The sequence below is a fragment of the Heterodontus francisci genome, chromosome 1 (genome assembly GCF_036365525.1).
Source record: "Heterodontus francisci isolate sHetFra1 chromosome 1, sHetFra1.hap1, whole genome shotgun sequence".
Classification (NCBI taxonomy): domain Eukaryota; kingdom Metazoa; phylum Chordata; class Chondrichthyes; order Heterodontiformes; family Heterodontidae; genus Heterodontus; species Heterodontus francisci.
This window is the reverse complement of record NC_090371.1, coordinates 122,056,831-122,071,191: the sequence shown is the minus strand read 5'-3', so window position 1 is coordinate 122,071,191 and position 14,361 is coordinate 122,056,831. Positions and strand designations below refer to the sequence as shown.

The 14,361-nt window shown below is 44.5% G+C and overlaps 1 protein-coding gene across 6 annotated transcripts in view; it reads right to left on the bottom strand.

Annotated features, from left to right (window-relative positions):
* clocka (clock circadian regulator a) overlaps nucleotides 1-14,361 on the bottom strand; it is a 280,411-nt gene that overhangs the window by 106,356 nt on the left and 159,694 nt on the right. For all 6 annotated transcript variants that reach the window (XM_068035102.1, XM_068035091.1, XM_068035120.1 and 3 more), the window contains one exon: nucleotides 13,484-13,597. In XM_068035102.1, coding sequence (XP_067891203.1) covers nucleotides 13,484-13,597 — 114 coding nt within the window. The remainder of the gene's footprint in view (nucleotides 1-13,483; nucleotides 13,598-14,361) is intronic.

Genomic DNA, 14,361 nt, shown 5'->3' with positions numbered 1-14,361 from the left:
AGTAAATCGCTGCTTCACTTGGAAGGTGTGTTTGGGGCCTTGGATGGTGAGGAGAGAGGAGGTAAAAGGGCAGGTGTTACACCCCTGCGATTGCATGGGAAGATGCCGTGGGAAGGGGACGAGGTGTTGTGGGTGATGGAGGAGTGGACCAGGGCATCGTGGAGGGAACAATCCCTTCAGAATTCTGACAGGGTGCGAGAGGGGAAGATGTGTTTGGTGGTGGCATCACGCTGAAGATGTCAGAGGATGATCCATCGGATGTGAATTCTGGTGGGGTGGAAAGTGAGGACAAGGGGAACCCTGTCACAGTTCTGGAAGAGAAGCGAAGGGGTGAGGGCAGAAGTACAGAAAATGGGTCGGACACGGTCGAGGGCCCTGTCAGCCACAGTGCGGGGGAATTCTTGTTTGAGGAAAAAGGTAGACATATCAGAGGCGCTGTTGTGGAAGCTTGCATCATCGGAACTGATGCTTCGGAGATGGAGAAACGGAGAGGATGGAATGGAATCCTTACAGGAGGCTGGGTGTGAGGAACTGTAGATCACCCTTCTCTCACCTTCACATGGTCCATCTCTGACACTTCCCTGCCTTCCTCGACGTCTCCGCCTACATCTCTGGGGATAGGCTGTCCGCTAGTATTTATTATAAGCCCCCAACTCCCACAGCTACCTTGACGACACTTCCTCACACCCAGCCTCCTGTAAGGATTCCATTCCATTCTCTCAGTTTCTTGTACTTCTTTCAATTTAGTATACTGTATTCGCTGCTCACAATGCAGCCTCCTCTACATTAGGGAGACCAAATGCAGATTGAGTGACCGCTTTGCAGAACACCTCCACTCGGTCCACAAGCAAGATCCCGAGCTTCCAGTTGTTTGCCATTTTAATTCTCCACCTTGTTCCCATGCCCACATTTCTGTCTTCGGCCGGCTGCAGTGTTCCAGTGAACACCAACGCAAGCTCGAGGAACAGCACCTCATTTTTCGATTAGGCACTTTACAGCCTTCTGGACTCAATATTGAGTTCAATAATTTCAGACCATGTGCCGAAGTATTGTTGTTTATTATTTTATTTTTATTTTTCTTATATATTTTTAAATTTTATTTATTTATTTTTTAACCATGTGCTAATCTTAAACTTATTTTTCATGTTTTTGCTTTCATACAGACATGTTCATTATTCTGCTGTTAGCATGCTATCTGGACTCATAGAAACATAGAAAATAGGAGCAGGAAAATTCGGCCCTTCGAGCCTGCTCCGCCATTCATTATGATCATGGCTGATCATCCAACTCAGTAGTCTGTTCCCGCTTTCGCCACATACCCTTTGATCCCTTTAGAACCAACAGCTATATCTAACTCCTTCTTGAAAACATACAATGTTTTGACCTCAACTGCTTTCTGTGGTAGCGACTTCCACAGGCTCACCACTCTCTGGGTGAAGAAATTTCTCCTCATCTCGGTCCTAAAAGGGTTACCCCGTATCCTTAGACTATGACGCCTGGTTCTGGACTCCCCCACCATCAGGAACATCCTTCCTGCATCTACCCTGTCAAGTCCTGTTAGAATTTATAGGTTTCTATGAGACCCCCCCTCACTCTTCGAACCCCAGCGAATATAACCCTAACCGACTCAATCTCTCCTCATACGTCAGTCTCGCCATCCCAGGAATCAGTCTGGTAACCCTTCACTGCACTCCCTCTATAGCAAAAACATCCTTCCTCAGATGAGGAGACCAAAATTGCACACAATATTCCAGGTGTGGCCTCACCAAGGCCCTGTATAATTGCAGCAAGACATCCCTGCTTCTGTACTCAAATCCTCTCACTATGAAGGCCAACATACCATTTGCCTTTTTTACCGCCTGTTGGACCTGCATGCTTACCTTCAGCGACTGGTGTATGAGAACACCCAGGTCTCGCTGCATATTCCCCTCTCTCAGTTTATAGCCGTTCAGATAATAATCTGCCTTCCTGTTTTTGCTACCAAAATTGATAACCTCACATTTATCCACATTATACTGCATCTGCCATGCATTAGCCCACTCACTCAACTTGTCCAAATCACCCTGAAGCCTCTCTGCATCCTCCTCACAACTCACCCTCCCACCCAGTTTTGTGTCATCTGCAAATTTGGAGATATTATATTTAGTTCTCTCATCTAAATCATTAATGTATGATGTGAATAGCTGGGGTCCTAGCACCAATCCCTGCGGTACCCCACTAGTCACTGCCTGCCATTCGGAAAAAGACCCATTTATCCCTACTCTTTGTTTCCTGTTCACCAACCAATTTTCTATTCATCGCAATACACTACCCCCAATCCCATGCGCTTTAATTTTACATGCTAATCTCTTATGTGGGACTTTGTTGAAAGCCTTCTGAAAGTCCAAATAAACCACATCCACTGGCTCCCCCTCATCAACTCTACTAGTTACATCCTCGAAGAATTCTAGTAGATTTGTCAAGCATGATTTCCCTTTTGTAAATCCATGCTGACTCTGCCTGATTCTACCACTGTTCTCTATAGCAGAGCACTTAAAATCTTTGATAATGGATTCTAGAATTTTCCTCACTACCGACATCAGGCTGACTGGTCTATAATTCCCTGCTTTCTCTCTACCTCCCTTTTTAAATAGTGAGGTTACATTAGCTACCCTCTGATCTGTAGGAACTGTTCCAGACTCTATAGAATCTTGGAAGATGATCACCAGTGCATCCACTACTTCTAGGGCCACTTCCTTAAGTACTCTGGGATGCATACCATCAGGCCCTGGGGATTTATCGGCCTTCAATCCCATCAATTTCCCCAACACCATTTCTCTACTAATACTGATTTCTCTCAGTTCCTCTCTCTCACTAAGCCCCGTGATCCCCAACATTTCTGGTATGATATTTGTGTCCTCCTTTGTGAAGACAGAACCAAAGTATGCATTTAGTTGTTCAGCCATTTCTTTGGTCCCCATAATAAATTCCCCTGCTTCTGACTGTAAGGGACCTACATTTGTCATCACCAATCTTTTTCTCTTCACATACCTATAGAAACCTTTACTGTCAGTTTTTATGTTCTCCACAAGCTTGCTCTCGTACTCTATTTTCCCCTTCTTAATCAATCCCTTGGTACTCCTTTGCTGAATTCTAAACTGCTCCCAATCCTCAGGTCTGTTGTTTTTCCTGGCAAATTTATATGCCTCTTCCTTGGATCTAATGCTATCTCTAATATACCTTGTAAGCCATGGTTTGGCTACCTTTCCTGTTTTACATTTGCACCAGACAGGGATAAACAATTGTTGCAGTTCATCCATGCAATCTTTAAATGTTTGCCATTTTCTATCTACCGTCATCCCTTTAAGTAACGTTTCCCAATCCGTAATGGCCAACTCACGCTTCATACCTTCGTAGTTTCCTTTACTAAGATTCAGGACCCTAGTCTCAGAATCAACTACGTCACTCTCCATCTTGATGAAGAATTCTATCATATAATGGTCGCTCGTCCCCAAGGGGTCTCGCACCACTAGATTGTCAATTATTCCTCTCTCATTACACAATACACAGTCTAGGGTGGCCTGTTCTCTAGTTGGTTCCTCAACGTATTGGTCCAGAAAACCATCCCGTATACACTCCAAGAATTCCTCCTCTACAGTATTGTGACTAATTTGATTTGCCCAATCTGTATGCAGATGAAAGTCACCCATAATTACAGATGTTCCTTTATTGCATGCACCTCTAATTTCCTGTTTAATGCCATTCCCAACATCACCACTACAGTTTGGGGGTCTATATACAACCCCCACTAACGTTTTTTGCCCCTTAGTGTTTCTCAGCTCTACCCATACGGATTCCACATTGTTAGAGCTAATATCTTTCCTCACTATTGCGCTAATTTCCTCTTTAACCAGCAATGCAACTCCACCGCCTTTTGCTTTTTGTCTGTCCTTCCTAAATACTGAATATCCCTGGATGTTCATTTCCCATCCCTGGTCACCGTGCCGTCTCCGTAATCCCGACTATATCTTACTCGTTTACATCTATTTGCGCGATTAATTCATCCACTTTATTGAGAATACTCCACGCGTTAAGGCACAAAGCTTGTGAAGGCTTGTCTTTTTAACATTCCTTGTCCCCTTCCCACTATTTTTCACTGTGGCCCTGTTTGATTCTGGCCCTTGATTTCTCTGCCTATCACTTTTCTTATTCCCCTTATTGTCTTTTGTTCTTGTCTTTGATCCCCCCACCTCTGACTCCTTGCGGAACCAACCGTGGTGCAAAAAATTGGGCTGTTGCTGCTTTCCCCTAAGAGGCCATTCCCCCCCCAACAGTATCCAAAGCAGTATACCTGTTTTGCAGGGGAATAGCCACAGGAGATTCCTGAACTCATGCTTTGTCTTTCGCTACAACTATTTAGCACTCCATTTGCATTCTGTTCCATGACATCTGCCATTTAATCTCTCCCCTCTCCATCCTATCACAGTCCTAACTTCTTGTTCTACTTCCATCCTCCCCCCTCTCACTTGCTCAAAGACTGTTACATTTCTAACTTTTGCCAGTTCTGACGAAGGGTCACAAACCTGAAACATTAACTCTGTTTCTCTCTCCATAAATGCTGCCAGACCTGCTGAGTACTTCCAGCATTTTCTATTCTCATTTCAGAATTCCAGCATCTGCTCTTATTATACCCATTTGTGTCAAGGTGTTTTTCTAAAACATTTATGAGTACTCTTTCGCAGTGCCATCTCTGCGCTAGCAGCCTGACTGGAGAAAAGCTGCTGACCAGATTGTCCTTTGGCTGTGGGTGACTTTGGCGATCGTCCTCTGTGTGCATGAGGCCTAGCTGGCTGGGTGAATCCTGTGCAGGGCAGAACTCACCTCCGAAGTCGTGGCTGCTGGAGCTTGACTCACCAGCAGAGGGCCGGCATCCACATTGGAATCACCTGGAGGGAGGACCCCAGATATGGCACGCAGGCTTGCCTCCTCCATCTCAGGGCTCGTTTGAACCCCTCTGCTCTCCCGGGAAGGACAAGGGGCAGGGACAGTCTCCATGCCCCTGGTCCCTCTCCCATCTTGCCACTGCTACTTGGATCTGATGGCCTCGGTGAGGGATTGCAGGTCAATGTGGATTAATAGAATCTGGCTTACCAAGAGGGCCACTGCCCTCAATGGATGAAGCCATGTGCTCAATTGCCTGGGACATGGCAGCTGTCATGGCCTGGATGAACTGCCCCATCGTCCGCTCAAGGCTGTGCACAGCCTGTGGCATCTCCATCAGATGTTGCCAGGACTGCTGCTGCAGCTCCAGCATGCCCTGTTCTATCGACAACAGAGGGTCATCAGTAGCCTGGTGCTCAACATGGGCCTGGCCACTTACAGCCCTCCGACTGTCAGGGGCCACAGCTGCCTCAACCTCAGTCACCTGCTCGGGTGCGTGTGCAGTGCTCTCACCAGCTTGTGAAACAAATTCTATTGCCGATCGTATTCCCACCGAGGTGACTGTATCTGCGCTGGTGGAAGGTGCGGGAGTGTCATGGGACGCTGCTTCCTCGGAGGATATCTCTTCTCTGAGATGTGGGAGGTGTCGTGGGCTGCCAGGGTCAATTCAGAGCATTGATCTGCAAGATACAATGAGAAGAGCACATTGTCATTCTTCATGTTGCGCATGAAACGATTATGAAAGCATTGTTTCAAACAATAACAATTTCAGTCATCACTGTGTATATCAAATGGCTGTATGTTCACCCAGGACCCCAAGCTCTAAGTCACCATATGAGCGGTCAACATGATCAATGAAATTTCCAGGGCCTCCTCCTCAGCCTCTGTTAGCCTTCGCACATCTGGCACTCTTCCACCGGTATGGCTCACCTCCCTTGCATTGTGGGCCCTCTTTGCCTGGAGGAGCAAGGAGGCAGCTATTAAGCATGGAAGATCAACAACACGACACATGTCGCAAAAGGGATGCTGGGTCCAAAGGTGGGGAATACTCGGACTGCACTACTGAATGAGGGACTCATGTAGGTGCCATGCTCTGAGCAGCAGATAAGGGTAAGTTCTTTCATATATTCATCCACTGATGTCACATCATTCCTCCCTGCCCAAGCTCCATGTCTTTGGCATGGCAGAGGCACACATGCCAATCTGTATGGGCACACCCAGGTTCAGTGGAGCCACGATACAAAATGCTACTTACTTTGGCGAAGTGGAGCAGATCATTCATCCTTTTGCAACACCCAATTACACCGGATGGCCCCATGGCTACTGACCTCCTCTGCCACCTCCAGCCAGGCTGCCTTAGTCAGGTGGGAGGGCCTCTTCTTGCCATCACCGGGGAAAAAGCCCTCCCGCCTTGCCCGCATAGTCTGGAGGAGAGTGAGCAGGGAGGCATCACTGAACTGTGGGGCCACCCTGGAGTGCCCCTCTGCCATCTTTGGTGTTTGGCCTGGTGCAGCAAATGAGCAGTTTTTTCAGCATACAGCACTTCACCCTCTTCTGTAGGCAGGTTTCATCTGAAGGCTTTTAACTTAAATAGGGCCCCAGAACCTGATACTCACCTGACCTAATGCCGATCACGGTGACTGGGAGGTTTTAGATATTCCTGAGCCACTGCACAGGCTCTTGTGAGCCGCTCTTGGAACATGGAGATGTAGTCTAACAGGGAAGATTCGTCCGTGTTGCAAAAACTTCTCCTTGATTTGTTTTAGAGAACTTCTCACGTCATGTCCATAAAGTAATCCAAAGGGACTAAAGCCAATGGATTCATTGGATGAATCTCTGGTAGCAAACAGAAGAAATCCTAGCCCTTTGTCCCAGTCATGAGGGTACTCATAGCAGTATGCCCTGATTATTGTCTTTAGGGTCTGGTGGTACTGCTCCAAAGCCCCTTGAGACTATGGGTTATAAGCTGACGACTTTAACTGGGTTATGCCCAGATTACCCAGGAGCTTTTGAAAAATACTGGACATAAAATGTGTGTGTTGATCTGACTGGATCACAGCGGGCAGTCCATATTGAGTGAAGAATTGGGTTAGCCCCTCCACCACTACCTTGGCGGTGATACTTCTTAGAGGGATCGCCTCTTGAAATCGAGTAGCCATGTCCATAATGGTGAGAAGATACTGGTAGGCCCCATTTGTTTTCGGCAGGGGCCCCACACAATCTACCATCACTCTGCTGAATGGTTCTCCAAAAGGCGGTATGGGAATTAGGGGTACAGGTTTTATTGCAGGTTGAGGCTTCCCCACAACCTGGCACATGTGGCAAGTCTTACAGAACTTCATCAAATCCTTATGAAGTTGTGGCCAATGAAAATTCTGTCCAATGCGGACATGTCCAGCCATTGGAATCTCGTGAGCTATTCTCAATATTTCCCTACGGTACCTTGGCAGCACCACTATCTGGTGAACCACTGTCCACTCTTCGTCTGCAGGTCTGTGAGGAGGTCTCCACTTCCTCATCAGCACCTCATCCTTTAAATAGTAGCACTCTGGAACTCCCTCTGCTTCAGCTGCAGTTTGGAGAGCCTGTGCTAACTTTTTTAACCCTGGGTTGGCTTGCTGAGCCTTGACCAAGGAAGACCTGTTTAACCCATCCTCTGGGTCCTCTAACTTCCCAAAGGAGGTTTCAGATAACCAGACAGTAGGGTCATCTGTCTGAAGTGCCAGGTCAGCCTCCTCTGATGGAGCTTGTTTGGCCATGGACCAAGTCAACACAGAGTCAGGAAAAATGCCAGGGACCTTTTCCTGTAACTGCTTTGTCTCCCTGACCTCTTTCAGTCTCTCTATAACCACTGGGGAAGCTACCACCAGATCATTACCCAGGAGCAGTTCGATATCGTCCACAGGTAAACATCGGGGAGGCGGTAGCGTAATGGTATTATCACTGGACTAATAACGCAGAGATCCAGGGTATTGATCTGGAGACGTGGGTTCGAATCCCACCACAGCAGAAGGTGGCATTTGAATTTAATTAATAAATCTGGAATTAAAAACTAGTCTAATGATGGCCATGAAACCATTGTCGATTGTTGTAAAAACCCATCTGGTTCACTAATATCCTCTGGGCGGCACAGTGGCACAGTGGTTAGCACCGCAGCCTCACAGCTCCAGCGACCCAGGCCCCTGCCTGTGCGGAGTTTGCAAGTTCTCCCTGTGACTGTGTGGGTTTTCGCCAGGTGCTCCGGTTTCCTCCCACAGCCAAAGACTTGCAGGTTGATAGGTAAATTGGCCATTATAAATTGCCCCTAGTATAGGTAGATGGTAGGGGAATATAGGGGAGGTGGGGATGTGGTAGGAATATAGCATTAGTATAAAGGGGTGGTTGATGGTGGGCTGAAGGGCCTGTTTCAGTGCTGTATCTCTAAACTAGGCACAATCCCCATGGTTACCAGTCCTGAAACAAGGTGGCACTCCAGATGCACCCAGTATAAAAGGTATGGGCATATATTTTCCTCCGATACCGTTTACTAGCACTCTAGCATTCAATGCACTCTCTGAGGGAAAGGGTCATGCCTTTTCCCAGCAGAAGGGATTGGGTGGTCCCTGTATCCCTAAGTATGACTATGGGCTTACTCGCCTCACTTGAGGGGTATGGAGTCACTTTTCCTTTACACACAAAATCCTGGTAACTCGCAGGGATTTTGTTAAGTTTTCCTGCACTCTCAGTGGTAGGTTTACTGTGTTTTACTGCCGCAGTTAAAACCACAGCCTGGTCCGCTGTGCTTTCTATTAGGGCACCTTTTCCTACATTGGTCTGGTATACCCTGACTAAACCCTTATGGGTTTTCCCCTAACTTCCAGCAGTCAGCTCGAAGGTGACCTGCCTTGTTACAATGGAAACATACAGGCTTCTGGGCATCACACCTGTTCTCAGATACTTCCTTTTTGGCCTGAAGAGAGCCCCCTTTATTTCCATCTCTCCCTTCTCCCTCATGGCTGTTCATCCTCCTATTACCCTCACACCTTCAATCCTTTTCAGGTTTTTGAAGCTGATTAGGGAAGGGTTTCCCTTGGGGCAAGGGCTTGTGAATAGGTTTATAATCATCAGCCAGGATTGCTGCCTGCCTGGCTCTTGGAACCTTTCATTCTTCCACGTGGTTTTTTATGTAAAGGGAAGAGAGTTTTTGAACTCCTCAAGGATGATCACCTCTCCAAGGTTTCCATAGGTGGACTCTATCTTAAGTGCCTGTATCAATCAGTCAAAAGCGAGTTGCTTAACCCTTTCAAACTCAATACAAGTTTGTTCCGGCAGTTTTTAGAGAGTTCGGAATTTTGGGCAGTAAACCTCTGGTACTAGCTTATATGCACCCAGGATAGCATTTTCAGTCGTCTCATAATCTGATGAACTCTCATCAGGCAACAATGAATAAACCTCACAGGCTTTTCCTGTTAGGTTGCTTTGCAATAACAGTATCCAGCTGTCTAATGGCCACTTCAATTGTTTTGAATGTTTTTCAAAACAGATGAAAAATGCTCCCATATCCCCCTCATTGAACTTTGGTATCAACTGGGAGAACTTTAAAAGCTCAGCACCTGGTCCTAAGCTAGGGGTACTTCCCTCACTAACTGTTCCTTCACTGCACACATTGGATCTTCCCCTTTTCAGTTCAAGCTGCCTTAACTCCCTTTGGAAAGCTCTTTCTTTTTCCTTTTCCTGGAATTCTCACTCCTCTTTCTCTCTCTGGAACACTCTTTCTTTCTCCCTTTCCTGAAACACTCTCTGCTCTTTCTCCTTCTGAAATTTTAATTCTAGTCTCCTCTGTTCTAGTTATACCTTAGCTAATGTTACTTTGTCTGTTTCAGATACTATGCCTGCCTCCAATTCTTCAGTGTCAATTTTAAAATGGTTGGCCACAAGTTTGAGGATTTCAGGCTTCCTAGCTTTTGGATGGATAGTAATCTCTATCTGCCCAACTACATTCCTCAATTCTTCAACAGATAGGGCTTTTAACCTGGCCCAAGTTATTTCATTCTCTACTAGGAAAGTAGTGGCGTATTCTAGCACTGAAAACCACAAGAAAATCTGTATTGAAGTTTTTAAAGTGTTTGGTTTCCCGCTTAATTTCCTATTTGTCTTTGGGTTTGATTCCAGACGTGAGCCCCCAAATTTCTGTTCGGGTCAAGTGAGGAGGGGTTGAAGGGCTTCGCTCTTTTCGCTTTCCTTGTTTGGCCACAACAGGTTTAATTCTTTCTTAAAGTGAATGTCCTGGCCAATTCAGTAGGTGTTTGATTACTTACTCGCTACGATCGTAAGAATCAATCGGACAGGTTTTCAAGTTAACAAGGAAAGAGGTTAACTTTATTGTACCTAAACCAAACTAATAAAATAATAAACAAAGTGCCAACTTTCACACACACACAGACCGGAGGTTTACACACACACAAATAGATTACAGAGCGGGAAAGGTAGATTGGTTGAGTTAGAATCCATTAAAAAAAGGTATACAGTCTGTGGAGTTTGGTGATTCGGTTGGCTTCTAGCTGAATTCAGTGGTCCTGAGGCTTTTAGTTTGAAGAGGTAGATGACTGGTTCAGTGAGTCTCTTGGAGATAGCGATGCGGATGATTTCTTCTAACAGGGTTTTCTGATAGAAAGACAGAGAGAGAGACAGACAGACAGACAGAGAGAGACCGACAGAGAGAGACCCCCACTTAGGGTCTGCACATGTCAAAGTCTAGTTGCTTCTCCTCTGCTGCAGAGAAAAATACCAGCTTAAAAAACCACAAATGGGTAGGGGCTTGCCAAGTGACAGTCACTCAGTGATTCAAACATAGCAGTCAGCAGTATTTCTCAGCTCGCTGGAAAGAACAGGTAGTTTTTTTTTTAAACTTCCTGGGTCTTGGTTCTTGCTGGGAAATGCACAGATATTTTGTTTCCTTCCTCACAGTCCTTTGTAATGTAGGATACAGTGCAGCAAACTAGGTGATCATCTTAAGCTGCTGTTCCAAGTCATCTTTATTTAAATGTCTTTTAAAAAAAAATACAAATTCAGATCTCCAGTCAGTGGATTAAAGAAAATTATCATTCAACAAAACACATGGCATAATACCATGTTATCTCTCTAAATTTTGCCTTTTTCCAATCAAGCAACCTAATCTTTGACCCTTCAGAACCCTTTTCTATTCTTACATCAAATCTAGCTATGTTCAGGTTCCTATTACCCAATTGTTCTACTACTCTCACATCAGTTATTTACATGACTAGAACTGAATTAAGAAATGCTTCTATTCTTGCTGAAACATAGGGTGGTATTTTATGCTCTCCCCCATGGCAGGTTTGGAGGTGGGGAGGGTATTTAATCCAGTGGGATGATGGCGGGTGGGGTCCCCGCCACCTTCCCAACTCCACACTGATTAAGTCAGTGGTGGGAAGGCTGTCAATTGAAGCCCTTAAGGGGCAATTAATGCTCAATTAAGGGCCTTTTCCCACTGACACTGGTATTAACCCTGTGGCGGATGGGCCTGTCGCCACACGGGGAACATGACATACAAACTCGTGCAGGGTTGCTTATGGTCTTTTGGGGGAGGGCCCTCGTTCAAAGGCACACAGGGATCTGGTATCGGGAAGTGGGGGTGCTGCTGACAGCCACCCTCCTGTCCTTGCTGCCGACCCACCTACTTCCCCCTCCCCCGCAACCCCCAGCCTACCTGCACCATGCAACAAGCCAGACATTGATCCTCCCTACCTTCCTATATCTACTCTCACTTTGAGGTTCTACTTGTTAACTTCCTCCCTAACTCCTGAAAATCTGACCATAGGAACTCAGCATCTGCCCTCTGTATGTTGTTGGTACCAACATATACCACAATTTCTGTCTCACTCCCTTCTTCTGGCAGAATATTCTGCACCCTCTCCATGATGTCCTTTACGCTGGCACCAGGGAGGCAACACACCATGCAAGACTTATCTGTCTGTCCCCATAACTATGGAATCTCCTATAATGACTATATTTTCACACTTTTCTGTTCCCTCCTTTGCCCATTGGTGCCATAGTCTAGCCTGCACTCCTTTAAGGTGTCATCACTCCCAGCAGTCTCCAATGCTGACTACCGGCTTGAGAATGGCACACACCCTGAAGACTTCTGTATCTCCTGCCTCTTCTTACTTTTCCAGATGGCAAACCATCTACTATCCTGAACTCTCACTACCTATGAGGTCACCACCTCCAGGATGCTCCCTGATGCTCCGCAGTGACTGCAGCTGCCCCTCAAGCTCAGAAATTCTGAGTTTGAGTTCAAGCAGTTGGAGACACTCCCTACACATGTGCCCACCACCTCTCCACCCCCACCGCCCCCCCGAAGACACATGGAAATGCCCCGATGCAGCAACTGCAAACAACAGGTCTCAGCTGCCCATCCATGATCTAAGAACTAAAACCCTCTTCCCTCTTTTTAATCTAGCTAGTAGCTTATATAAACTATTAATTTTAATTAATACCTCTAGATCTGCTCTGTGTTAATACCCTTATGAATTCACTTATTGTTATACTTAGCCCAAGAATGGCACCACGCCACAAGCCAGACAGGGTACCATTTCTCTTCCTATTTCTTAACTGTTCATAAACTCTGTTCATATGGATTCAGTCTGAAAGCAATCTCTTGTGGTAGAAACTAACACCCTACTCCTCTTTTTTCCCCCTCAATCACTCCTGAAAATGGTACACCCCAGGAATATAAAATTCTATAATCCTGTTCAAACCCAAGGCACTTTTCTGTTACAGTTGCTTATTAGTGCTTCCACTTCTCCAATTCTGTTGTGAATGCTCTGTGCATTCACATACAAACCATTTAATCTTGACTCTAATTTTTTTTTTAGTATGTTGACTTTTATTCTTTTTTCAGGGTTTTCTCATTTACCTTTTGCTTTCCTGTGTCCATTCTACAAGTGTTTCTGTCTCTCATTACCTCTCTCTTTCCCTTCCCCCTACAATAATGCTTTTTTTTATTTCAGCTTTTCTATCTGCTTCTATTCCAAAAGGTTTATTAATCATACTTTTCCTCTCTGACAATCATTGAGGGAAATAGCTAAAACAAATTGCTGAGTTAATATTGGGAGCAAACTGAACAATTGGATAGTGGTAAAATACTTCAAAATTTTGTTATTTTAACTATTGCTATTAATTCCACTTTGCACATAGTTGAGCATTTCAAACCTTCAATCTAATTCCAACAATCCAAATATTATCTAAATTACAAACACACACACACAAACAAAAGGCTGGAAAATGGAAATGAAAGACTACTATTCAGTTTGCATTTTGTTAGCTTCATTTCTCTTTTAAATTCAAGTAATCAGATGACAAAGACACCCCCAACATGATCTGCAACAGGATAGATAATAAGTACATGACAAGTGAAATTTTTGACTAAAAACATAAACCAGATCACTGTATATTTTGTTTTTAAACCTCCTACAGGTACTAATGTTTGTGAAAACAGCGCAAGTATAAATGAAAGCAAACATTGCATAGAAATCAAATATGCTGATTAATTTTTAAAACTTACCATTACTCAGTGATTTTAAATTTCCAATGAATTTTACATATTCAAATACAGGAGGTTCTTTAGGGTCTATTGTTCCTCGTAGCATATGGCAACAGAATTCTAGCTGATTGTTTGCTATAAAACAAAAAAAAGTGAAAATTCCAGCCTCAGTCTTTTAGAAAAAGTAAAAGAAAATTGAAATTGCCGACAGAAGCAAACAACATTCTAAGCTTAAATTACCTGTCCTGCAGGAAAAGTTTCATTTTTCGAATGGAAACAGTCTTCACTTATAGTCGTAACAAATTATAGCAAATAAAGAAGTAGCTATGTACGTAACCGGCTTTTCCAAAAAAAAACATTGGGTCTGGTAAACACCTATGTGGAAGGTGCTTCCATTTGAAAAATGAAGATAATTCTACAAAAGTAGCAATCTAACTTTCTTGCTTATTACAAATTTCTACACAGACCACTATGATACTGAATTAACTAATGTCCTTAGAGGAGCGTGATGCTTTCAGGGAAGATGAAATACCTGCATTCAAAATAAATATATTAAAAATGCAAATCTTCTTTAGTAGCGGGCTCCAAATAGGAGTGTTTGGTGAAAAGTGAGAGATGCAAAGATGCGTCATATGACAACTTTATAGATGTTATTTAAAGTAAACCACTCAAGGCTGACTTAGAACTTTGACCTTGTAAATGCCAATTGCCGCTCAACATTTCCTATAATGTGGTAGTTCACTAACCATTTGACTAGCATGATTAGTGAATGGCCCACAAAAGTGCATGCTGCATATAAAATAAACAGTCTAGTTGTGCAAATAAATTACGATTATTTGAGAAATCATTATTTTAGGGAATAACATAGAATCAAATAATTATACTGGATTAATTAATTA